General features: G+C 37.6%; 1 protein-coding gene, 11 non-coding genes and 1 pseudogene across 12 annotated transcripts; all 13 read right to left on the minus strand.

Moving 5' to 3' along the window:
* Positions 1 to 897: 897 nt before the first annotated feature.
* LOC123474014 (probable ATP-dependent RNA helicase spindle-E) lies at positions 898 to 3,021 on the minus strand. Its single transcript, XM_045175796.1, has 5 exons — positions 2,974 to 3,021; positions 2,846 to 2,909; positions 2,191 to 2,780; positions 1,857 to 2,134; positions 898 to 1,787 (listed from the first exon to the last, which is right to left on the minus strand). Exons 3-5 carry the CDS (start codon positions 2,291 to 2,293, stop codon positions 1,641 to 1,643), a joined length of 528 nt encoding a protein of 175 aa, XP_045031731.1. The 5' UTR covers positions 2,294 to 2,780; positions 2,846 to 2,909; positions 2,974 to 3,021; the 3' UTR covers positions 898 to 1,640.
* Positions 3,022 to 4,461: 1,440 nt separating this feature from the next.
* Trnac-gca lies at positions 4,462 to 4,533 on the minus strand. Its single transcript has one exon. It is a non-coding gene; the product is annotated as a tRNA-Cys (tRNA).
* Positions 4,534 to 7,519: 2,986 nt separating this feature from the next.
* On the minus strand, positions 7,520 to 7,592 carry Trnat-agu. Its single transcript has one exon. It is a non-coding gene; the product is annotated as a tRNA-Thr (tRNA).
* A 241-nt stretch (positions 7,593 to 7,833) lies between these two features.
* Trnat-agu lies at positions 7,834 to 7,906 on the minus strand. The gene has a single exon. It is a non-coding gene; the product is annotated as a tRNA-Thr (tRNA).
* Positions 7,907 to 12,393: 4,487 nt separating this feature from the next.
* Positions 12,394 to 16,694, minus strand: LOC116936021 (annotated as a pseudogene).
* On the minus strand, positions 15,249 to 15,321 carry Trnat-agu. The gene has a single exon. It is a non-coding gene; the product is annotated as a tRNA-Thr (tRNA).
* Trnat-agu lies at positions 15,876 to 15,948 on the minus strand. The gene has a single exon. It is a non-coding gene; the product is annotated as a tRNA-Thr (tRNA).
* A 7,200-nt stretch (positions 16,695 to 23,894) lies between the features above and the next one.
* Positions 23,895 to 23,967, minus strand: Trnat-agu. The gene has a single exon. It is a non-coding gene; the product is annotated as a tRNA-Thr (tRNA).
* A 241-nt stretch (positions 23,968 to 24,208) lies between these two features.
* Trnat-agu lies at positions 24,209 to 24,281 on the minus strand. Its single transcript has one exon. It is a non-coding gene; the product is annotated as a tRNA-Thr (tRNA).
* A 241-nt stretch (positions 24,282 to 24,522) lies between these two features.
* Trnat-agu lies at positions 24,523 to 24,595 on the minus strand. Its single transcript has one exon. It is a non-coding gene; the product is annotated as a tRNA-Thr (tRNA).
* A 241-nt stretch (positions 24,596 to 24,836) lies between these two features.
* Trnat-agu lies at positions 24,837 to 24,909 on the minus strand. Its single transcript has one exon. It is a non-coding gene; the product is annotated as a tRNA-Thr (tRNA).
* A 1,496-nt stretch (positions 24,910 to 26,405) lies between these two features.
* On the minus strand, positions 26,406 to 26,478 carry Trnat-agu. Its single transcript has one exon. It is a non-coding gene; the product is annotated as a tRNA-Thr (tRNA).
* Positions 26,479 to 27,033: 555 nt separating this feature from the next.
* On the minus strand, positions 27,034 to 27,106 carry Trnat-agu. The gene has a single exon. It is a non-coding gene; the product is annotated as a tRNA-Thr (tRNA).
* Between the last annotated feature and the right edge of the window lie 410 nt (positions 27,107 to 27,516).

The raw sequence follows: 27,516 nt of genomic DNA on the forward strand, positions 1-27,516 counted from the left end.
TTATGTACGCCTTCCCTTTATGACTGTGGCCAAAAATAGCTGAATATTATACATTGTTAGCACGCAACCTATTTGCGCAAAGAATTATAGGTTCAATTTTGTTCAATTCAATTTTTAGCCTTGACGGCATCATCTCCTCGGCTATAGTCCTATAAAGCAAAGAGGTCGGCATAATTAAAAACTGCATTATATCCCTTGTGTGTTTTATTGCATTATGAAAAAGCGATACGTAAACACACCAATCACCGACACACAATAGCCTACGAAAAAAAAATCCTTTTGCATGGCCTGATATGGAGCGTTACACTCTCCAAGTCATTCCATTGCCATCAACTTAATAGTCTGATGTCTCATCTCTTCTGAGCGGATATGTCTGTATAAAACTTACCTTGGCCATAGAAGCTCAGCAGTTCCGCCATCCCGGTAGTTTCGATGGATTACCATTTCGATCGGCGCCGACACTGATTGATGGTTTCCCTTTTTGTTTTTCTATTTTCTCCCATTTTTTCAAGCGACCCCGTCCTCGCCACCTATAAAATCCCTATTTTATAGTCGTCGCAGTTGGCAATGATAAGGTGTTGGAACTTTTTACTTTTGTTCAACAACCAGACAACAGCATCGTATATAATGGTGCGCTATACGCACCCGAATGCTGTGTTAATGTCCCCCCCTTTTTTTTAACGCTGCGCATTCGCTGTACTACTTTCGTCATTGTCAAACTATAGAGACGATTGTCGACTATAGACTGGACCAGTTTGATGCTGTGGTTCACTGGTCAATAATCAGGAACACAATTTCAACAATAGAAAGCGACTGTTGATGGTCTATACAGTCATCCACGTGTCTACATATAGGGGCATACAATTTTATGCAGACAAAAAAGTTAATAGGTCGGACCATTTGTTTAATGAAAATGCTGTAATCAACATCAAAGCAGCAAGACAAGAGCACAAAAGCTATTGATGAGAAGAGAAACATTAGTTTGCCGCACTCAGCCGATGTAGCGGCACCGTGGAAAAGAAGAGATTCAATCAAGCTTGAGCTACGGGATTTCTCTGCTACACAAGACGACAAATTTTGGTCAGAATGTATACTATCTAGAATACCGGGCGGAGAATTTATAGATAGATCTAAACGCGGATGGAGGAAAAAGAGAGAAAGATATGGAAATCCGACCGAGTGAACAAAGTCAAATACCATTGCTGTCTGGCTCTCGGCCATTTTCTCTTTTGCACTGTGGCGGGGGCTTGATGGTATAGCCAGCACTATAATAATCTGCCGACGTCGGTGGTATCCGGCCTACTGGCCTACTCAAATTGGTATCTGGGTCCGTGACGAGCTCCTTGATGAGACAGAAATCAATTACGTAGGTAACGTCTGGCACCGTGAGCGATTTTTCAGCGATATGCGTGGACAGAATGATTTTCCGGAAATTACTGAAATGTGGAGCTAGACTAGACATTGGCTGGAAGACGCGATTTTACTCTTCACTGGTGATTTGTGAATGTAGTGGTAGGATGTACCAACAGTTCTCGAAATCAGAATTGATGTCGTAGTCGAGCAAAGCTTTGTGCATATTTTCTATTTCACAGACGCCGGCCAGGAATATAAGTATTGCGCTGCGGTTGCTGGAAATGTTTTCATATTTTGGATTTTGGATGGCGACCGTAGCGCTGTATCTCTCGTCTGCCATCGAAAGCCGAAATTAACTTAGCGACCGCTTCGTATTTGAGCTTATGGATTTCCGGTACGCTATCATAGAGGTAGTTCATACTCCCCTCTAGAAACTGATAACGAAAACCGTAATATTATATTACATTTATTGCTCTTTTTAAAAAATGCTATTGTATACTGACCTCTAGTTTTTGAAGATGTTCACTATAATAAACGCGTATGTCGTGAGGTTCACCGTGCTCCACTTCAATTATGGGAGCGTTGCGAAATGGTCTTTTGGACGTGAACGGAAAGTTTCCAATGACGGGGCTATTGAAATATTGGCCAAATTTGTCGGCATCAAAAGTAACTGACATCAGAAAGACTTTAGTTGTCGTCCTCGTATGACGGAGGAACTTGCGGACGACCAAGAGAAGGAAGTCAGTATCTTCATCCCTCTCGTGCACTTCGTCAATAATGACTGGAAAAGAAACAGACATTAGCATAACAAAATTTAGCTAATAGTCAGGAACTTACTGTGGGTATAGCCTTCAAGGGATTTTTTGGCTACTAATGCTTCAAAAAGGCATCCTGTGGTCAGATAGGTGAGCAAAGTTGATTCACTTACTTGATGTTCCATGCCAACCTAGTAAACACATAGCTTGCAATAGTAAATGTGATAACAGTGTGACAAAATATTCCGTTGTATCCAACAACGGTTCCCAATGTCCAATTTCTTTCATAGCAGACCCTTTTGGCTATGCTAATGGCTGCAATGCGCCTTGGTTGAGTCACAACAATGTTGCAAGGAGTTTTGGTTCGGTAGCATTCATCTAAAACAAATTGGGGAACTTGAGTGGTTTTACCACAACTGGTAAAGCCCTTAACAATGATGACATTTTTTTTTTTAGAAGTTCAAGAATGGCTGTTCTTTGATTGTCTATTGCCAATGGACTTCGGTTAGGTGCCTCGAAATTGTAATCATTGAAAGCAGCTGCCTTTGCTTAAAGACCACTAACATCCAAAGCATTAAGCATGTCTTCACAGATAGTGGATTCATCTTCGAGCATGATCTTGCCAGCACCTATCATTCTGCGTTCTACGAATCTCTGTTTTCTAGCAGCAACCTGAAAAAGACACAATATATTTGAAACAATGGAATCCAAATATGTGCAAGATACAAGAGACTTACTTCCAATAACTTTTGCTGTTCTTCTTCTCGATATTGTTATTGTTGTTGTCGAGCATGTTTACTACTGCAATATAAAAAAATATATAAAAATCTACTGTTTAAAACATTTTGTTAAAGAAAACACTTACTGTTTAGTGACTGTAATACAGCCTTCTGCACTGACTGCAAAGCATTGACAGTTATAAGGTTACGCAAACAAAAGCGAATTCACTGCCTAGGATTCGGCAACCAGCTAGGTAACAATTACGCAAATTAATTTTTTTAAACTGTAATAGAATCAAATGAAAAAGCAACTATACCACGTATCAAATTTTGACAGAATTTTTTACAAAATTTGGGGACGATTGGTCATTCAGGGAAGAAACGTATATGGAAATACATAATGGACATTAAACCTTCTGAGATCTACTACTACTACCCTACCCTCTATACCCCACACCCTAAAATTGTTATAGTCCTTCGGTATATATACATATATACCCTCAGGGATAAACAGACTTTACACAACAGCTAATTTGGTTTCTTGGTAGAAAAGAAATTAGATCTAAATGAGAAACATGGTGTGCTTCAATAACCGTACGTACAATTTCAGAAATAACTCAATTTTTTTAGTATTTCTTGAGTAGGGGAGAACGGGGTCAACTTGGACACGGGTCATATTGGACAAAGACCCTAAGTGCTACATGTTATGGAAAAAAAATTTTTTTTTTTTAATTTTTGTATAGACTGCAATGTTTAACGTTCTAGAAAAAATATTGATGAAAATCGAATCATTATTGTTCTTGTTATCGCAGAATTAAAAAAATGGCCCTGTTTGATGTAATATTCTTCCCTATTACTGTAAGCATTTTAAAGTGAAAAACACTACAAGTGAATAAAATAATGATATGTGAAATAGCCAATTCATTTCTTTAATGATTGATAAAAAACTTAAATTTTAATGCCTTTCCAGTGTTAAGTTATTAACGAAATACTAAATAGCACCGGGTTGGGTCATTTTGGACACAGAGTTTTGGGGTCATATCGGACAACTTCGATATTGGAGTGGGAGGTGCTTGTGGAGAAGCCATATACGCCCGTTTGACAAATCGATACTCGATACTCTATTAAGCCCTCCCATTTTACTCTACCCGCCTACAAATTGTCCATTTAAGCCCCCTATTTCGTAAAAATGACATAACTCTCTATTTTTCATTTCTATTGCAAATATTTCAATATGAATGAATAAAATATTGAATAAGCAGTCTACCCATATTTTTCTAAAATTTATTTTATGTCTCCTTATGAGGAAAACTGGCAATGTCCAATCTCACACCGTCCCTGTCCAGTTTCGCCCCGCCGTTTAAATAAAAACTTTAAAAAACCGACTTCATTAAAATCCTTATAACCCGTTTATTTTAAGACTTAAAAATTACAAAAAAATTGTGGAGTTACCCAAGGAGGTGCTGCACCATTAACTAAAAATAAATATTAGAAAAAGAACATAGAAATCTAAATAAAGAGAAAAGAAATTCTTTGTCCAGTTTGACCCCGTTCTCCCCTACATATAGTTTAGGAAATTCCACAATACGTAAGCTAATTCACTCAGTTTTTTTATTATATCAATTATTATCACAAGGGGGCACCCAGGTTTGAACTGGGGACATTCCGATCTGCAGTCGAATGCTCTACCACTGAGCTTTACCCCCTTGATCGGTTAAAAAGAGGACAAAATAACAAATTTTGTGCTGAATCTATCAAAATTTTTTTATTTGATTAGAATTAGACATGAAGCCCTGCGTTGATAAGCTAAGCTGATCTGTTTTGGGATCTTGTATTTCAAAATTGCTTTCACTATTCGCTCATCTTTCCCTAATTTTATTAAGCATACAGAATAATAGCAGAAAGTTTGTGTTCAAAAACGGCAAGGAATCCGATTTCGATGCTTGATCACATTAAATAAAATAAACAGACTTTACACAACAGCTAATTTGGTTTCTTGGTAGAAAAGAAATTAGATCTAAATGAGAAACATGGTGTGCTTCAATAACCGTACGTACAATTTCAGAAATAACTCAATTTTTTTAGTATTTCTTGAGTACATATAGTTTAGGAAATTCCACAATCCGTAAGCTTATTCACTCAGTTTTTTTATTATATCAATTATAATCAAAAGGGGGTACCCAGGTTTGAACTGGGGACATTTTTTTTTTTTTTTGTAAAATTTTCTTTTATTATCTTTTGTTATCAGCTAATGGGGTCATTAAAACAAACAAAGCAAAAACAAAATTTTGTTCGCCGGATGCAGACGTTAGCAAAGGGATGTAGACGAAAATTTGGCAATGTTGGGGACTATAATAATAAAACAAAAACAAAAACATAAACAAACAAATGCAATGTGGGTTGAGGTGGGATAATACCATAAAATAAGACAAAACAAAAGTAAACAAAGCAGAAGACTTGGTAGCAGAAAATATAAACAAAAATATACAAAGGCCATTGATGTTGGGAAAAGGAAATACAAAATAAACAAAAATAAACAAAATATACTAAAATTTATGGTAAAGATTAGGTAGGACATAGGGATCTAGGTTGACGAAGGGTTTTCCATAGGCTCTCTACTTCTTCTTGACGTGGGACGCGAAGGTGACTTCTTTCCTTCCAGGTGATGAAGAGGTAAGCAGCCAGAAGAGTGAAAGAAAACTGGAGATTTCCTATTGGTCCAAAATGGCCACGTATCAAATCTTCCTTTGACGAACTGCAGCCCATCTGACGCATAGTTCCTTCCAACCAGCTCCAAACGGTGAGTCGTTCAGGACACTGGTACATCAGATGCTCATCGGTTTCGGGGTCTTCATTGCAGAATGGGCATGTTGCATCCTTGGTGGGGTCCAACCGATGGCATCTGGTCCTGGTAGGGAGAAGTCGCTGGTTGAACAGGAACATGGTCTCTCTGATGTTAGTTGGAAGGGCTGCAGTCTCCTTCCAGATACGTGGCCAATCCAGATTAGGCCTCAGGATCTCCAGCTTTCCCATTGTCGTTTCCTCCAGGATCCAATGGTTGTAGGTTTTTCGATGAACCATTGGATTCCCCTGCACCAGAATGGAAGATGCGAAAAGTTTCTTGATTTGATGCAGGGGTTCCTGAAGGTAATAGGGTCTCTTCATGACTGCTACAGGTGTGGTGTTGTCCTTGTAGAGTGGCAATAAGGTTCGGAGAGGAAAGGACATCCAATAACGAAGTAGAGAGCTTTCTGGACTGCTGGGCCCTGTCAGGACTTTGTACAAGGGGCAGAGGAAAAGGGAACGGTAAAAGAGGTGTGTGTTGACCATTCCCAGTCCCCCTCTTTGACAGTACGAAAAATTACGGTTTTTTTCGGCCTTTCTACTTTCCCCATCCATAGAAATTTCATGACAGCCTTCGAAATCTGGTCAGCCATTATTTTATTACAAGGTAATACCTGTGCAAAGTACACAGTTCCGGAGAGAGCCTTCGACTTAAGGAACATTACCCTCTGGTAAATATTAAACCGTCGACTGGCATTCTCTCGCAGAATACCATTTAAAGAGCAAAATGCATCATTCCAAACCCTACTAGCTGTCTCTACTATGGAATGGGAAAATTTAATTCCTAACAGGGACAATGTTGGCGCTGACACAAGCCACTCAAGAGGCCAAATTGATCTAGAGCTCCAAGTCCCGAGTCCCAGGGCTTTTGTTTTCTCCTTATTCATCCTTGCCTTTGTCCACTGACAGAACATATCAAGGATTTGTCCTGCCCTGGTAAAATCTTCGTCACAAGAAACGAAAATGGTGACGTCATCAACAAAGGCTCTGACAGTGAGTTTTTCATTAAACAATGATATACCCTTGAGAGCTCGAGATAAACGCACAAGTAATGGCTCAATGTATAGAACGAAGAGATGGACAGATAGGGGGCATCCCTGGCGAATCGACTGAATATCACTAATCACCCCAGCCACCTCCGATCCGTTGAGGATTGACATTCCTGTTACAGAATACATAATCTGTAACCAACGGACGAAAGTGGTGGGGTAACCCATGACATCCAGAATCCTCCAGAGGACTTCCCTGTTAACCAGGTCGTAGGCCTTTTCAAAGTCAACTCCAACAATGGCAGCGCCCATACCCCGAATCGAAGAGTTCTACTGTAAGTATCTACTGTTTAAAACATTTTGTTAAAGAAAAAACTTACTGTTTAATTACTGTTATACAACCTTCTGCACTGACTGCAACGCATTGACAGTTGTAAGGTTACGCAAACTAAAGCGAATTCACTGCCTAGGATTCGGCAACCAGCTAGGTAACAATTACGCAAATTAATTTTTTTAAACTGTTATAGAATCAAATGAAAAAACCACTATACCACGATACAAATTTTGACAGAATTTTGAACAAAATTTGGGGACGATTGGTCATTCAGGGAAGAAACGTATATGTAAATACATAATGGACATTAAACCTTCTGAGATCTACTACTACTACCCTACCCCCTATACCCCACACCCTAAAATTGTTATAGTCCTTCGGTATATATACATATATACCCTCAGGGATAAAATTATTGTCATTAGACTAGATATCGTATATCAATTTATACAAACTTTTAGAGACGATATCTATTTCTTCCCTAAAAATCCACACAGAAATTAATATTCACTAGAATCTTCTAATAGGTCCCAACGAGACTCGAACTCGTGATCTCCTGCTTACTAGGCAGGCGCTTTGCCATCTAAGCCATGCGACCATTGATGTAATTAAGCTGTTGACAATTAAAAATCTTTGAATGTGATGCAAACAGATCATGAAAACCAACAGTCTTTACAATCTCAAAGTATCATAAACATGTGATAATATCATAATTTTGTAACAAAATTATTGTCATCAGACTAGATATCGTATATCAATTTATACAAACTATTAGAGACGATATCTATTTCTTCCGTAAAGACTCACACAGAAATTTATTTACACAAGAATTTACTAAGAGGTCCCAACGAGACTCGAACTCGTGATCTCCTGCTTACTAGGCAGGCGCTTTGCCATCTAAGCCATGCGACCATTGATGTAATTTAGCTGTTGACAATTAAAAATCTTTGAATGTGATGAAAACAGATCATGAAAACCAACAGTCTTTACAATCTCAAAGTATCATAAACATGTGATAATATCATAATTTTGTAACAAAATTATTGTCATTAGACTAGATATCGTATATCAATTTATACAAACTTTTAGAGACGATATCTATTTCTTCCCTAAAGATTCACACAGAATTTAATATTCACAAGAATTTTCTAATAGGTCCCAACGAGACTCGAACTCGTGATCTCTTGCTTACTAGGCAGGCGCTTTGCCATCTAAGCCATGCGACCATTGATGTAATTAAGCTGTTGACAATTAAAAATATTTGAATGTTATGAAAACAGATCATTTTTTTTTTTTTTTTTTTTTTTATTGAATGGCCTACTCAGATTTGAGTGTTGCCTTAGCTCAGACCATACAGTTACAGTGCTCATGTGTTGTTGTGCTTAACATATAACAATTATTACAAGGCTATACAATCAGTTTAAAACTATACGAGAGCAGAATAAAACAGTACGTTAGTACAGAGGTTTTGCGCATTGACGAGTGATAGAGAGAAAGACAGACCGGCGAGAAGACGGAGAAGAAGGAAGAGAAAGAGGGAAGAAGGGAAGAAACGAGAACAGACGAGCTGGAAAAGGCAATGGCTTGGAGGGCATTTTGTTTGATTCGCTAGTGACGGGTAACATTAAGATTTGTGGTGGGCTTTATGTTTGTTGCGAGCTGAGACTTTGGGCGGTACTACATATTTTTATTTTTAACCTTTCGGTCGTCAGGATGAAGTCTTTAAACTCTTTCCATATGCACCGGAACTTTGGGATGTCCTCGAGCGATGGTGGAAACGCTTTGTTGCTGCTTGAGCACGCCTGGATGAAGAGTGATCTTTGATTTGCGTACCGTGCACAGTGGAACAGAAAATGTTCTACTGTTTCGTCGCCATGGCCACACTCACATTGAGGTGATGAGGTTGTTTTGATGAGATGGAGATGGTGATTTAGTCTGCAATGCCCCGTTAGAACTTGGGTTATTTCCTGATGTATGTAGCTTCCATTTAAGCAGCTGGCGTCCGATGGTCGCGGGAAGAATCTTCTTGTGTGCGTCCCTGTTTTGCTGCCAGCCCACTCGTCACTCCACAGCTTTTGAATTTCCGTCTTGATCTTATCTTTGAGAAGTTCTATTGACCAGGGTTGATTTTTAGTTACTTGCGAGCCAAGGTCGAGGGCAGCTTTCGCTGCTTCTTTTGCGAGATCAATACCTTCTGCTTCTTTAGCAGAGGCTAGATTGAGATGAATGTGGTCCCGATTGTCAAAGCACAGCTTTCTACAGGTGGTTGCTGTTTCGTTCAGTTTTTCATTTTTTGTGCAGTCCTTGAGGGCAGGGACAGATTTGCAAAAAATATTGCAGCTAGTATAATTGCTCTTAGTTGCAACAGCATATTGCAGTGCAGCTAGCAGGCCTAGGATTTCCGCCTGGTTTTCAGTTGTGTTTGCGGCTAATTTCTCTTGTGTGGTTTGGACGACTACATTTGATGCACAACAGACAATCCCAAGACCTACTCCTGCTGTACATTTGTGGCTTTTAGTGTAGATGGCCAGGCCGTTTTCCTCTGGTGAAAGTGGAGTTTCATCTTCTGATCTGTAGTTCAGTTTGCTCAGCTCCCATGGTGGGTGCCTTCGCGAGTGGAATTTTCGTGTGTTGTCCATTGTTTGATCGAGTTTTGGTTTATGCAGTACCGCACCAATAGTTGCAGCAGAGGAGGGAGAAAACTCGACATGTTTATGAGAAAGATAATAATTGACCGAAAATTCAAGAATTTTTAGCTCAATAGGTAAGAGATTTGAAATAATTAAAAGGGAATTTAAGGGCACATTTTTTAGAGATCTTGTGATACATTTGAGCATTTCTCTTTGTACAGTTTGCAATTTGGTTTTGTATGATTTGATTAGAATAACTCGACACCACACGGAGCATCCATAAAGGAGTTTGGGTACAATAATAGTTTTGTAGAGAGTGACCAGTTTTTTTGTGTCTAAACCCCAAGTGCGCCTTAAACATCTCCTCAGAATGTGGATTTGTCTTTGGGTCGCCCGACACTTTTCCTCAATATGTGATTTCCAACTGAGTTTGGTATCTAATTCGAAACCGACAAACTTGGAAGTCGCAGAGGGTGAGATGATGTTTTCTTTGATTTTAATATTACAAGGCTCTATTGTTCTTTTGTTTGAGAAAATCATGAGAATTGTTTTAAGTGCGTTTATATCTAATAGATAGCGATCACATTTTGCAACTGTGTCGTTAGCTATTAGCTGGAAATTGCGTATGGCAATATCAATAACTTTGTGCCAGCAGACGATAGCAATATCGTCCGCGTAGCCAATTATTTTGTGGTGGAAAGGATAAGACATACTTATGAGTTCTTCCACCAGGATGATCCACAAGAATGGAGAGAGGACTCCGCCCTGTGGGCACCCTATTCGTATTGAGCCTTTGAAACGACCCTGATTTGTTTTGATTATCGCGGTCCGATCCTTGAGCAGGCTTGCGATTATGTCAATGAGATAGAGTGGGCACTTCCTTTTGGTCAGTGCGGCCAGTATCGCTGCCGGCCAAGCCCCATCAAACGCCCCGCTTATGTCCAGAAAAACCACTGCTGTGTACCCTCTGATTTCACGGTTTGTTTCGATTGTACTGACCATAGAGTGCATGGCACTCACTGTCGACCTTCCTTGACGAAATCCATGTTGACTCTCTCCAAACCATTTCTCCGTCACCGACAACCATGTTAGCCTATTGTAAATAATTTTCTCAAATATTTTACCAAGGGAATTCAGAACACTAATTGGTCGGAAGCTTTTAACATTTTTATATGACTCTTTATTGGGTTTTTTAAGTATAGTTACCTTCGCGTCCTTCCATTGCTTAGGATAGTATTTGAGGTTTAAGCATTTATTGTATAAGATCCGGAGGGTATCAGCTAGTAATGAATATACCTCTTGTATAATTGAGATTGAGATCCCATCTGTGCCCGGAGACGAGCTTGCGTTTAGTGCGAAGACTGCTGCTTCTACTTCTTCACTAGTAATGGTTGGTTTTACTTCATTTGCGCTTGCTTTCTTGTAGTTTGCATACGTGTTGATAATTTCTTCCTGCTCTGGGCCAATTGGTTTTGGGGCAGGAAAAAAACTGTTACCTAGCTCTTTGATTATCTCTTCTTCTTCCGTCATAGACCTTCCATCCACAACAAGTTCCGTGGGCACTTGGCTGGTGTTCTGACTACTGGACAAAGTTTTGAGGCTCTTAAATAAGTCCTTATTCATGTTTATAGTGCAGAAGTTCTCGAACGCTTTTCCTTTGCTTTTTCTTAGCACTTTTTGATACATCCGTTTGGCTGAGCGGAAATTTGTTTCTTGCGGTGAACTCTCTTTACTGGTACGCTTCCTATCCTTGATGTTATTGGCTTTGAGAAATTTGTCATACTTGGCCTTTGCAGTGCGCATCGCCGCCTTCAGTTTATCCAGTTCCGGCGTCCAAAAATCTAATTCGCTTTTGCTCTGTTTGTTTCTTGGCAGTTCCGATTTAATTGCACTATTACCTATTATTGCAGTTATATTATTAACAATGCCATCTAGGTCTGCTTCGCTTTGCAAACCATCCCAATTTACATTTAGATTACGCAGTTCACTATCCAATGTTGATCTTAATTTACTTTTATCTATGTTGGTCAATTTTGGTACTTTTGGTTCTTTTGGCTGTCGGTTTGGTCGGCCAACCGTAAGTTCAAAGTGTATGTATGGGTGGTCGGAGAGGGATACAGTATTCAAGAATTTCCACCCCGAAATTTTTACTTTGTCTCCATTAAGTGTGACATCCACTTTAGAAGTTTTTGAGGGTATATACTCTAGTTTGGAATTTGGGACGTTAGCAACATTCAAGTTATTTTTAATAATGAGGTGTTCAAGTTCTACTCCCTTCTTGTCTGTGCGACTACTTCCCCAGAGCTTATTTTTTGCGTTGGCATCCATACCTATTATTGTTGTTTTGAAATGATTAAAATTAGGATTATTAAAAATGTTTATTACTGCGTCCAATTTGCAATTGGATGGCCTGCAGTAAGTTGAAAAGATAAAGATTGGCTCATCAACATTTATTTTAATACCTATGCATTCATTGCTTACCGGGTTTGGTACTGTTTCCGCCAGAATCGTTCGTTTAGTTAGGATTATGGCTCCATAGGCATGATCTTTCCTATCAAGGTTTTGATGGACGAGATAGATATCGGGCACCGAAGGGACATGCAATTCATTATTAAAAATATTAATACACGCGTAGGGTTCTTGGATAAGGGCAATGTCTATACGTAGTTCTACAAGAATTTTAAAAAAGTGTAGTGAGGCCGTTTTGGAATGTTGTAGGTTAATTTGTATGCATTTCAGATTATTTGAGTTGTTAGGTTTCTCTGTCATTTATGATAAGAGTTTTTTGAGCCTATCTACTGCCTTAATCCGCTCCGGGCATTTTGGGTCATCCGATTTATGCTTACCATTTTTACAGTTAACACACTTGAACTTACTGTCCAGATGCTCACATTCTTTTGTTTTGTGTGTCTTCTCTGCGCACTTTCCACAGACTTCTGTCTTTGATGGGCAGTTGGGAGAGATGTGGTCTAGCTTATGGCACTTAAAACACGATCTTATTTCCCGATTGAGATTCATTTCTTTAATGTTGTGTTTCTTGAAACCATTGATATTCGTGTGGATTATACCTGCTTTTAGGATTGCTACTTGCGCCTTCTTGGATGTCACATAAATTTTTACATGTCCCTTTTCTCTGGACAGGATTTTGATGCTGCTTATGTTGCCTCGCAACAGCTCGTTCCGGTATTCGATTTCAGTTTGAAGTTCCTCTAAATCATTTGTTCCGGTGGCAAAGGCAACAACCGGGTAATTTAATTTCTGTTCTGAGATTGATTTTACCGTCCCGGTTAGTTTAGGATCTTCTTTTATAATCTCTTCTGCCTTCTTGGCATCTGCTGCATTGTTGAAAACTAGGCGAGCTTCGTTGTTTCTCTTTGAGAAGTGTTGGAGTGTGGGCCATTGTTCGTTGCTTTTAAAAAACTGATCCATTGACTTACCATCCAAATTGGTGGTATCTAATTCTGGGTCCAGCTTAGCTATTAACGTTACTGATTTGGCACCTCCAGCGAAGGATGCTGGTTTCGAGGCCCCAAACGGAGTTATGCTGTCTTGTTGCCCTGTTTCGTGTTTCTTAAAAATCCAATCAAGAGTACCTTTGCCAATTTGGATGTGGATTTTGTCCATTTCAGTTTGTAGCTTGTTGTACTTTTCCGATAGTTCAACATTTTCTGCTTCTAGTTCTTGGATGATGCTAATAAAGTCTTCTGGAGCCATTTTGCTAAAATCCTTTTCGCTTTCTGTTCGTTGTCGCTTCTGTGAAATGTTACTGTTTGATCTGTCCCTTGATCGCAAAAGAGAGCAAATGTTTTTGCACTGTTTTGAGCAGTACTTGTAGTTACCTTGGCCTAATTGTGTGAGTTTCTTCTGACAGTTCCTGTGCATGAATTTTCCCCCCCCATCGTTAGCCTCCCCTGCCGTCCCTTCCAGATCCATTCCCTCGTCGTCTGGCATGCCAGGTAACGGGGACGTTCAAGGTAGACTAGCAAAGTATTCTCTGGCTTACCCACAACAATGAATTTTGCCTGAGGCAAAATATGAGTAGGTCTGTCAGAGTAGGCTTTCAGTTGGGAAGATTATTATTACGTTAGCAGAAAGTATCCAATAAGAGTCACACACTCGATGCACTGAGAATCTATCTCTTATTTGAGCCTAAGCTCAACATACAGGTGTCACTATTTTATTTGAAAATTTACTATAGATGAGAGCTGAAATACACGATATGTGTCTCATAGCAGACGACTGTCAGCTGAACTCCTGCTTACCTATCGTATACCTATCGTATATCAATTTATACAAACTATTAGAGACGATATCTATTTCTTCCCTAAAGATTCACACAGAAATTTATTTACACAAGAATTTACTAAGAGGTCCCAACGAGACTCGAACTCGTGATCTCCTGCTTACTAGGCAGGCGCTTTGCCATCTAAGCCACGCGACCATTGATGTAATTAAGCTGTTGACAATTTAAAATCTTTGAATGTGATGAAAACAGATCGTGAAAACCAACAGTCTTTACAATCTCAAAGTATCATAAACATGTGATAATATCATAATTTTGTAACAAAATTATTGTCATTAGACTAGATATCGTATATCAATTTATACAAACTTTTAGAGACGATATCTATTTCTTCCCTAAAGATTCACACAGAATTTAATATTCACAAGAATTTTCTAATAGGTCCGAACGAGACTCGAACTCGTGATCTCCTGCTTACTAGGCAGGCGCTTTGCCATCTAAGCCATGCGAACATTAATGTAATTAAGCTGTTGACAATTAAAAATCTTTGAATGTTATAAAAACAGATCATGAAAACCAACAGTCTTTACAATCTCAAAGTATAATAAACATGTGATAATATCATAATTTTGTAACAAAATTATTGTTATTAGACTAGATATCGAATATAAATTTATACAAACTTTTAGAGACGATATCTTTTTAAACCCTAAAGATTAACAGAGAAATTTAATTACACAAGAATTTAGTAATATGTTCCAACGAGACTCGAACTCGTGATCTCCTGCTTACTAGGCAGGCGCTTTGCCATCTAGGCCATGCGATCATTGATGTAATTAAGCTGTTAACAATTAAAAATCTTTGAATGTGATGAAAACAGATCATGAAAACCAACAGTCTTTACAATCTCAAAGTATCATAAACATGTGATAATACTATAATTTTGTAACACAGTTATTGTCATTAGACTAGATGTCGTATATCAATTTATACAAACTTTAGAGACGATATCTGTATCTTCCCTAAAGATTCACACAAAAATTAATATTCACATTAATTTTCTAATAGAAACCCAACGAGACTCGAACTCGTGATCTCCTGCTTACTAGGCAGGCGCTTTGCCATCTAAGCCATGCGACAATTGATGTAATTAAGCTGTTGACAATTAAAAATCTTTGAATGTGATGAAAACCGATCATGAAAACCAACAGTCTTTACAATCTCAAAGTATCATAAACATGTGATAAAATCATAATTTTGTAACAAAATTATTTTCATTAGACTAGATATCGTATATCAATTTATACAAACTATTAGAGACGATATCTATTTCTTCCCTAAAGATTCACACAGAAATTTATTTACACAAGAATTTACTAATAGGTCCCAACGAGACTCGAACTCGTGATCTCCTGCTTACTAGGCAGGCGCTTTGCCATCTAAGCCATGCGACCATTGATGTAATTAAGCTGTTGACAATTAAAAATCTTTGAATGTGATGAAAACAGATCATGAAAACCAACAGTCTTTACAATCTCAAAGTATCATAAACATGTGATAATATCAGATTTTGTAACAAAATTATTGTCATTAGACTAGATATCGTATATCAATTTATACAAACTATTAGAGACGATATCTATTTCTTCCCTAAAGATTCACACATAAATTTTTTTACACAAGAATTTACTAAGAGGTCCCAACGAGACTCTAACTCGTGATCTCCTGCTTACTAGGCAAGCGCTTTGCCATCTAAGCCATGCGACCATTGATCTAATTAAGCTGTTGACAATTAAAAATCTTTGAATGTGATGAAAACAGATCATGAAAACCAACAGTCTTTACAATCTCAAAGTATCATAAACATGTGATAATATCATAATTTTGTAACAAAATTATTGTCATTAGACTAGATATCGTATATCAATTTATACAAACTATTAGAGACGATATCTATTTCTTCCCTAAAGATTCACACAGATATTTATTTACACAAGAATTTACTAAGAGGTCCCAACGAGACTCGAACTCGTGATCTCCTGCTTACTAGGCAGGCGCTTTGCCATCTAAGCCATGCGACCATTGATCTAATTAAGCTGTTGACAATTAAAAATCTTTGAATGTGATGAAAACAGATCATGAAAACCAACAGTCTTTACAATCTCAAAGTATCATAAACATGTGATAATATCATAATTTTGTAACAAAATTATTGTCATTAGACTAGATATCGTATATCAATTTATACAAACTTTTTTTTTTTTTTATTAAAATTATCTTTTATTGGCTCATGGTATCAGCTATTTAGGGCATTAAAACAAAATAAAGCAAAACAATTAGGCTGTCGGATGCAGACGTTGGCAAGGGGAAATAATCGAAATCTGGCAATGGTGGGGATCATAATATTAACAAACAAAACAAAAACAAACAAATGCAATTTGCGGTGGTGGGATAATTCAAGAAAAATAAACAAAAGAAAAACAAAGCAGAAGACAATGGTGGTGTGAAATATAAACAACAACAACAAAAAAAACATAAACAAAGGCCAATAAAACTGGGAATGGGAAATTCAAAACAAACAAAAATAAACAAAATGTACTAAAATGTATGATTAAAATTAAACAGGGAATTGGGATCTAGATTTACGAAGGACTTTCCAGAGGCTCTCTACTTCTTCTTGACATGGTGTGCGTAGGTTATTCCTTGCCTTCCAGTTGATGTAGAGATAAGCAGCCAGAAGAGTGAATGAAAGCTGGAGATTTCCTACTGGACCAAAATGGCCACGTATCAAATCTTCGTTTGACGAACTGCAGCCCATCTGACGCATAGTTCCTTCCAACCAGCTCCAAACGGTGAGTCGTTCAGGACACTGGTACATCAGATGCTCATCGGTTTCCGGGTCTTGATTGCAAATTAGACATGTTGCGTCCTTGGTGGGGTCCAACCGATGGCATCTGGTCCTGGTAGGGAGAAGTCGCTGGTTGAACAGGAACATGGTCTCTCTGATGTTAGTTGGAAGGGCTGCAGTCTCCTTCCAGATTCGTGGCCAATCCAGATTAGGCCTCAGGATCTCCAGCTTTCCCATTGTCGTTACCTCCAGGATCCAATGGTTATATGTTTTCCGATGTACCATTGGATTCCCCTGCACCAGAATGGAAGATGCGAAAAGTTGCTTGATTTGATGCAGGGGTTCCTGAAGGTAATATGGTCTCTTCATGACTGCTACAGGTGTGGTGTTGTCCTTGTAGAGTGGCAATAAGGTTCGGAGAGGAAAGGACATCCAATACCGAAGTAGAGAGCTTTCTGGGCTGTTGGGGCCTATCAGGACTTTGTACAAGGGGCACAAGAAAAGGGAACGGTAAAAGAGGTGTGTGTTGACCATTCCCAGACCCCCTTCTTTGACAGTACGGAAAATTACGGTTTTCTTCGGCCTTTCTATTTTTCCCATCCATAGAAATTTCATGACAGCCTTTGAAATCTGGTCAGCCATTTTTGGATTACAAGGTAATACCTGTGCAAAGTACACAGTTCCGGAGAGAGCCTTCGACTTGAGGAAAAGCACCCTCTGGTAAATATTAAACCGTCGACTGGCATTCTCTCGCAGAATACCATTTAAACAGCTAAATGCATCATTCCAAATCCTACTAGCTGTCTCTTCTATGGAATGGGAAAATTTAATTCCTAACAGGGACAATGTTGGCGCTGACACAAGCCACTCAAGAGGCCAAATTGATCTAGAGCTCCAAGTCCCGAGTCCCAGGGCTTTTGTTTTCTCCTTATTCATCCTTGCCTTTGTCCACTGACAGAACATATCAAGGATTTGTCCTGCCCTGGTAAAATCTTCGTCACAAGAAACGAAAATGGTGACGTCATCAACAAAGGCTCTGACAGTGAGTTTTTCATTAAACAATGATATACCCTTGAGAACTCGAGATAAACGCACAAGCAAAGGCTCAATGTATAGAACGAAGAGATGGACAGATAGGGGGCATCCCTGGCGAATCGACTGAATATCATTTATCACCCCAGCCACCTCCGATCCGTTGAGGATTGACATTCCTGTTACAGAATACATAATCTGTAACCAACGGATGAAAGTGGTGGGGTAACCCATGACATCCAGAATCCTCCAGAGGACTTCCCTGTTAACCAGGTCGTAGGCCTTTTCAAAGTCAACTCCAACAATGGCAGCGCCCATACCCCGAATCAAAGAGTTGGAAGAGTCATGGCATCCCCGGTCATCAACAAATTGAATGACATCTCTGTAAAGACTTAAATTATCAAAAATCAATCTACCAGGTACCCCACCTTTTTTATGAGGCCCTATGGTAGAAGATAGTGTTGGCCTCAATCGTCTCGCTAAGACAGATGCCATGACTTTGTAGTCACAATTCAAAAGAGAAATTGGCCGAAAACTAGAAATTCCACAAAGTCCCGAAGACTTAGGAATTAGCCTGATCGCCGCTTGGCCCTGCGAAGACGTCAGAGTTTCCCTTTCCAGGATATGATTAAACATATCCAAGAAGTGGGGTGCGATCACGTCCCAAAATTCTACGTAAAACTCGTAAGGAATGCCATCGGTGCCAGGGGACTTGTTTGACTTCATTGCTATTAGAGCAGCTCTAATCTCAAGAAGGGAAATTGGTGCTGTTAGGTTTGGGGTTGGCTTAAAGCAATCTCTTACTCCTTCAAGGAACTCAGACCCTGCCAGTATGTCAGGAGAAGGTTGAGTCTTAAAAAATTTTGTAAAATGAGCAACAATTTCTGCTGAAATTTCCTCTTTGGTCGATAAGCAAGTGCCATTGGGGGCAATGATCTTATCAATGCAACATTTTCGATAATTATTCCTGGCACGATTTATGTGAAAAATACTTGCTTCCTCTACATCTGGCCCATCGAAGCAGCGGGAACGAATCCCATACCCTTTGAGTGTGCTCTCCTCCCAAGACTTTGAAAATTTTCTCAACTGTTGAAAGGCAACCCAATCAAAGGTATCTGCTTCGGCCATTTCCTGTATGCAAGATTGATAGAAAAACTTAGTTTCTCTTATCAGCCTTGCTCTTTGCCTGGAATAATCCATCGAAATACGCTTGATACCCGGTTTCAGGACACTCTCCCACCAATTTGCTACATTACTTTCCCTAAGAGGATGATTAGCAGTTTCCTGAATGAAATTGGTTACGTATTTCTGAAAACCTTCTTCTGACAATATTGAAGTATTTAGTTTCCACAATCCGGCAGGTGGTCTGCTACGATTTGGGAGATCAAGATTGCAAGTAAGTGTGGATTGTACCGACTGATGGTCACTAATCGATAAAGGCTGCAATCAAATATTTAAAAATTTATCCGCAAACGATCGACTAGCATAAATCCTATCAAGCCTAGAAGAACCGTCGTGGTAATGGAAAGTGTGACCCGGATCACTATGATTTAGCTTTTTTCAGATGTCTACCAGATCAAGACCAGTAACCATCTCCTTCAAAGCATAGCTAACAACACTACTTGGGACAGGGAGGGATTGGATATTTGCCCTATCTTGGATGTCGTCAACACAATTAAAATCGCCCATCAACACGAAGGGCAGTCGAGTGGTAACCGAGTAGGCAGGAACGGTTTGACGAAGAAAATTGTTTCTCTCATTCTTTACCTGCTTACCTGACGGGGCATAGATATTAATAAACGTAAAACATTTTACGTCAATAGAGATAAGCCTTCCGTCAGGTTCAAGAAGCAGTCGAGAATACTCCAGACCATGTCTAATTAGAATGGCTGTTCCTTTTTTGTTGGGACCGACATTTGCTAGCAAGTGGTAACAGCTTTCAATAATTGGGCAAGAGTGAAAGGCTACCTCTTGAAGTCCTACGATATCTAAATTACCGTCCCTGCAGAAATTTAAAAGAATTTGACGTCGCTCGACTGATCGAATACCTCCAATGTTGATAGAAGCGATTTTTAATTGTGAAGTCATGTGTTAGGTTTTTTGAGTACGGGAATGCCTGAAGTGGGTTTCGAATTTTGGGGCGTCAGGGTAGGTTTAAATCGTTTACTTCGTGGTACCGTGGGAATTTTCAGGGGGTCCTTAGTTTTGTCTGGATTAGTGGTATCAATTTCCCCCGTGTCGGGTTCCATTGATTCCATGATAATTGTCACTGTTTCCTGGTCTTCTGTCTCTGTGTGAGGTGCTACTATTTTGGATTTCGTAATTGGTTTCAAAGGATTTTCTTTCGGAGGTACAGATGCGGGAGTGGTAGCGGTGTCACATTCCATGGTTTCAGTTTCCAAATTATTAGTACTTCCTGAGAGTGAATCTTGTGATTCACTCCCCAGAAGTACCTGGGAAACCATGGAATTTGCTACCACGGGAATTACTACGGGTGTCTGTTTAATAGTCTCCGTCTTTTTAGTCTTTTTGGCAACAGGTTTTTGGACAATGGTGGGTTCCTGGTTTCGTTTTAAAGTTGGGCAGTCGTAGCTAAAGTGTGTCTCTTCGTCGCAAAGTCTGCAAGTGGGCTTTTGTCCGTCATACTTTACCATAGCACGATAACTGCCAATGGTAATGTATGAGGGAATGTTTTTCGTCACCGTCATTCTTACAATCATCCAAGTTGCTAGGACAGGGTATAAAACTTCATCCTCTGCCACCCGATAGCGCTCCCACCGAGCTTCAATTACATTTCCAAATTCCTTAAGACGTGTCTGAACTACTCCCAAGTCTAAGTTCTGTGGAATCCCTGCAATTCGAACAAATTTCTCTTGGATATTGCTATCCTTTATCACTACACTAACTTCTTTCCCCTCCAAATCGGTCCTGACGATACCACTGTGTTGGGACAAAAAACTTGAGTTATATGCCTCTGACGTAAACGTAATTCTAGCGACCTGGTTTCTCGTATCTAGCACAGCAACTAGGACTAAGAGATCCTGAGCATCAACCTTCAAACTACGCACAAAACCATGAACCGTACGCATACTCAATTTCGGGAATTGAACCCCAAAATCAATATCTACACTATTGAGCCACTTGGCAGCCATTGTCCCCTAGACAATGTAAACAAATTGCCAAAAAAAGGGGGGGGGGAAGGCCCCCACACACGTAAACAAACACGACAAATAAAACAATTGGCAACAAAAAACTACAAAAACAGGTAAACTATACAAAATAAACACTCAAAAACACGAATATAACAACAAAAAGTAATAAAAAATAACAAAAACTCACAAAATGATGGAAAAACGGGAGAACACAAAAAGACGTCTGCATCCGACGCAGCTTAACCTCCTGGTCTCTTCTGGACTCGAACTCGTGATCTCCTGCTTACTAGGCAGGCGCTTTGCCATCTAAGCCATGCGACCATTGATCTAATTAAGATGTTGACAATTAAAAATCTTTGAATGTGATGAAAACAGATCATGAAAACCAACAGTCTTTACAATCTCAAAGTATCATAAATATCAAATTATACAAACTTTTAGAGACGATATCTATTTCTTCCCTAAAGATTCCCACAGTAATTTATTTACACAAGAATTTACTAAGAGGTCCCAACGAGACTCGAACTCGTGATCTCCTGCTTACTAGGCAGGCGCTTTGCCATCTGAGCCATGCGACCATTGATGTAATTAAGCTGTTGACAATTAAAAATCTTTGAATGTGATGAAAACAGATCATGAAAACCAACAGTCTTTACAATCTCAAAGTATCATAAACATGTGATAATATCATAATTTTGTAACAAAATTATTGTCATTAGACTAGATATCGTATATCAATTTATACAAACTTTTAGAGACGATAACTTTTTAAACCCTAAAGATTAACACATAAATTTAATTACACAAGAATTTACTAATAGGTCCCAACGAGACTCGAACTCGTGATCTCCTGCTTACTAAGCAGGCGCTTTGCCATCTAAGCCATGCAACCATTGATGTAATTAAGCTGTTAACAATTAAAAATCTTTGAATGTGATGAAAACAAATCATGGAAACCAACAGTCTTTACAATCTCAAAGTATCATAAACATGTGATAATACTATAATTTTGTAACACAGTTATTGTCATCAGACTAGATGTCGTATATCAATTTATACAAACTTTAGAGACGATATCTGTATCTTCCCTAAAGATTCACACAAAAATTAATATTCACATTAATTTTCTAATAGGTACCAACGAGACTCGAACTCGTGATCTCCTGCATACTAGGGAGGCGCTTTGCCATCTAAACCATGCGACCATTACTGTAACTAAGCTGTTGACAATTAAAAATCTTTGAATGTGATGAAAACAGATCATGAAAACCAACAGTCTTTACAATCTCAAAGTATCATAAACATGTGATAATATCATAATTTTGTAACAAAATTATTGTCATTAGACTAGATATCGTATATCAATTTATACAAACTTTTAGAGACGATATCTATTTCAACCCTAAAGATTAACACAGAAATTTAATTACACAAGAAATCACTAATAGGTCCCAACGAGACTCGAAGTCGTGATCTCCTGCCTACTACGCAGGCGCTTTGCCATCTAAGCCATGCGACCAATGATGTAATTAAGCTGTTGTCAATTAAAAATCTTTGAATATGATGAAAACAGATCATGAAAACCAACAGTCTTTACAATCTCAAAGTATCATAAACATGTGATAATATCATAATTTTGTAACAAAATTATTGTCATTAAACTAGATATCGTATATCAATTTATACAAACTATTAGAGACGATATCTATTTCTTCCCTAAAGATTCACACAGAAATTTATTTACACAAGAATTTACTAAGAGGTCCCAACGAAACTCGAACTCGTGATCTCCTGCTTACTAGGCAGGCGCTTTGCCATCTAAGCCATGCGACCATTGATGTAATTAAGCTGTTGACAATTAAAAATATTTGAATGTTATGAAAACAGATCATGAAAACCAACAGTCTTTACAATCTCAAAGTATAATAAACATGTGATAATATCATAATTTTGTAACAAAATTATTGTCATTACACTAGATATCGTATATCAATTTATACAAATTTTTAGAGACGATATCTTTTTAAACCCTAAAGATTAACACATAAATTTAATTACACAAGAATTTACTAATATGTCCCAACGAGACTCGAACTCGTGATCTCCTGCCATCTAAGCCATGCGACCATTGATGTATATAAGTGGTTGACAATTAAAAATCTTTGAATGTGATGAAAACAGATCATGAAAACCAACAGTCTTTACAATCTCAAAGTATCATAAACATGTGATAATATCATAATTTTGTAACAAAATTATTGTCATTAGACTAGATATCGTGTATCAATTTATACAAACTTTTAGAGACGATATCTATTTCAACCCTAAAGATTAACACAGAAATTTAATTACACAAGAAATCACTAATAGGTCCCAACGAGACTCGAACTCGTGATCTCCTGCTTACTACGCAGGCGCTTTGCCATCTAAGCCATGCGACCAATAATGTAATTAAGCTGTTGTCAATTAAAAATCTTTGAATATGATGAAAACAGATCATGAAAACTAACAGTCTTTACAATCTCAAAGTATCATAAACATGTGATAATATCATAATTTTGTAACAAAATTATTGTCATTAGACTAGATATCGTATATCAATTTATACAAACTATTAGAGACGATATCTATTTCTTCCCTAAAGATTCACACAGAAATTTATTTACACAATAATTTACTAAGAGGTCCCAACGAAACTCGAACTCGTGATCTCCTGCTTACTAGGCAGGCGCTTTGCCATCTAAGCCATGCGACCATTAATGTAATTAAGCTGTTGACAATTAAAAATCTTTGAATGTGATGAAAACAGATCATGAAAACCAACAGTCTTTACAATCTCAAAGTATCATAAACATGTGATAATATCAGATTTTGTAACAAAAGTATTGTCATTAGACTAGATATCGTATATCAATTTATACAAACTATTAGAGACGATATCTATTTCTTCCCTAAAGATTCACGCAGAAATTTATTTACACAAGAATTTACTAAGAGGTCCCAACGAGACTCGAACTCGTGATCTCCTGCTTACTAGGCAGGCGCTTTGCCATCTAAGCCATGCGACCATTGATCTAATTAATCTGTTGACAATTAAAAATCTTTGAATGTGATGCAAACAGATCATGAAAACCAACAGTCTTTACAATCTCAAAGTATCATAAACATGTGATAATATCATAATTTTGTAACAAAATTATTGTCATTAGACTAGATATCGTATATCAATTTATACAAACTTTTAGAGACGATATCTATTTCAACCCTAAAGATTAACACAGAAATTTAATTACACAAGAAATCACTAATAGGTCCCAACGAGACTCGAACTCGTGATCTCCTGCTTACTAGGCAGGCGCTTTGCCATCTAAGCCATGCGACCATTGATGTAATTAAGCTGTTGACAATTAAAAATATTTGAATGTTATGAAAACAGATCATGAAAACCAACAGTCTTTACAATCTCAAAGTATAATAAACATGTGATAATATCATAATTTTGTAACAAAATTATTGTCATTAGACTAGATATCGTATATCAATTTATACAAACTTTTAGAGACGATATCTGTATCTTCCCTAAAAATTCACATAGAAATTAATATTCACAAGAATTTTCTAATAGGTCCCAACGAGACTCGAACTCGTGATCTCCTGCTTACTAGGCAGGCGCTTTGCCATCTAAGCCATGCGACCATTGATGTAATTAAGCTGTTGACAATTAAAAATATTTGAATGTTATGAAAACAGATCATGAAAACCAACAGTCTTTACAATCTCAAAGTATAATAAACATGTGATAATATCATAATTTTGTAACAAAATTATTGTCATTAGACTAGATATCGTATATCAATTTATACAAACTTTTAGAGACGATATCTATTTCTTCCCTAAAGATTCCCACAGAAATTTATTTACACAAGAATTTACTAAGAGGTCCCAACGAGACTCGAACTCGTGATCTCCTGCTTACTAGGCAGGCGCTTTGCCATCTAAGCCATGCGACCATCGATGTAATTAAGCTGTTGACAATTAAAAATCTTTGAATGTGATGAAAACAGATCATGAAAACCAACAGTCTTTACAATCTCAAAGTATCATAAACATGTGATAATATCATAATTTTGTAACAAAATTATTGTCATTAGACTAGATATCGTATATCAATTTATACAAACTTTTAGAGACGATATCTGTATCTTCCCTAAAAATTCACATAGAAATTAATATTCACAAGAATTTTCTAATAGGTCCCAACGAGACTCGAACTCGTGATCTCCTGCTTACTAGGCAGGAGCTTTGCCATCTAAGCCATGCGACCATTAATGTAATTAAGCTGTTGACAATTAAAAATATTTGAATGTTATGAAAACAGATCATGAAAACCAACAGTCTTTACAATCTCAAAGTATAATAAACATGTGATAATATCATAATTTTGTAACAAAATTATTGTCATTACACTAGATATCGTATATCAATTTATACAAACTTTTAGAGACGATATCTTTTTAAACCCTAAAGATTAACACATAAATTTAATTACACAAGAATTTACTAATATGTCCCAACGAGACTCGAACTCGTGATCTCCTGCTTACTAGGCAGGCGCTTTGCCATCTAAGCCATGCGACCATTGATGTATATAAGTGGTTGACAATTAAAAATCTTTGAATGTGATGAAAACAGATCATGAAAACCAACAGTCTTTACAATCTCAAAGTATCATAAACATGTGATAATATCATAATTTTGTAACAAAATTATTGTCATTAGACTAGATATCGTATATCAATTTATACAAACTTTTAGAGACGATATCTATTTCAACCCTAAAGATTAACACAGAAATTTAATTACACAAGAAATCACTAATAGGTCCCAACGAGACTCGAACTCGTGATCTCCTGCTTACTACGCAGGCGCTTTGCCATCTAAGCCATGCGACCAATGATGTAATTAAGCTGTTGTCAATTAAAAATCTTTGAATATGATGAAAACAGATCATGAAAACCAACAGTCTTTACAATCTCAAAGTATCATAAACATGTGATAATATCATAATTTTGTAACAAAATTATTGTCATTAGACTAGATATCGTATATCAATTTATACAAACTATTAGAGACGATATCTATTTCTTCCCTAAAGATTCACACAGAAATTTATTTACACAAGAATTTACTAAGAGGTCCCAACGAAACTCGAACTCGTGATCTCCTGCTTACTAGGCAGGCGCTTTGCCATCTAAGCCATGCGACCATTAATGTAATTAAGCTGTTGACAATTAAAAATCTTTGAATGTGATGAAAACAGATCATGAAAACCAACAGTCTTTACAATCTCAAAGTATCATAAACATGTGATAATATCAGATTTTGTAACAAAAGTATTGTCATTAGACTAGATATCGTATATCAATTTATACAAACTATTAGAGACGATATCTATTTCTTCCCTAAAGATTCACACAGAAATTTATTTACACAAGAATTTACTAAGAGGTCCCAACGAGACTCGAACTCGTGATCTCCTGCTTACTAGGCAGGCGCTTTGCCATCTAAGCCATGCGACCATTATTCTAATTAATCTGTTGACAATTAAAAATCTTTGAATGTGATGCAAACAGATCATGAAAACCAACAGTCTTTACAATCTCAAAGTATCATAAACATGTGATAATATCATAATTTTGTAACAAAATTATTGTCATTAGACTAGATATCGTATATCAATTTATACAAACTTTTAGAGACGATATCTATTTCAACCCTAAAGATTAACACAGAAATTTAATTACACAAGAAATCACTAATAGATCCCAACGAGACTCGAACTCGTGATCTCCTGCTTACTAGGCAGGCGCTTTGCCATCTAAGCCATGCGACCATTGATGTAATTAAGCTGTTGACAATTAAAAATATTTGAATGTTATGAAAACAGATCATGAAAACCAACAGTCTTTACAATCTCAAAGTATAATAAACATGTGATAATATCATAATTTTGTAACAAAATTATTGTCATTAGACTGGATATCGTATATCAATTTATACAAACTTTTAGAGACGATATCTGTATCTTCCCTAAAAATTCACATAGAAATTAATATTCACAAGAATTTTCTAATAGGTCCCAACGAGACTCGAACTCGTGATCTCCTGCTTACTAGGCAGGCGCTTTGCCATCTAAGCCATGCGACCATTGATGTAATTAAGTTGTTGACAATTAAAAATATTTGAATGTTATGAAAACAGATCATGAAAACCAACAGTCTTTACAATCTCAAAGTATCATAAACATGTGATAATATCATAATTTTGTAACAAAATTATTGTCATTAGACTAGATATCGTATATCAATTTATACAAACTTTTAGAGACGATATCTTTCTTCCTAAAGATTCCCACAGAAATTTATTTACACAAGAATTTACTAAGAGGTCCCAACGAGACTCGAACTCGTGATCTCCTTCTTACTAGGCAGGCGCTTTGCCATCTAAGCCATGCGACCATCGATGTAATTAAGCTGTTGACAATTAAAAATCTTTGAATGTGATGAAAACAGATCATGAAAACCAACAGTCTTTACAATCTCAAAGTATCATAAACA

Source organism: Daphnia magna, linkage group LG7, assembly GCF_020631705.1.
Source record: "Daphnia magna isolate NIES linkage group LG7, ASM2063170v1.1, whole genome shotgun sequence".
NCBI classification, from domain to species: Eukaryota; Metazoa; Arthropoda; class Branchiopoda; order Diplostraca; family Daphniidae; genus Daphnia; species Daphnia magna.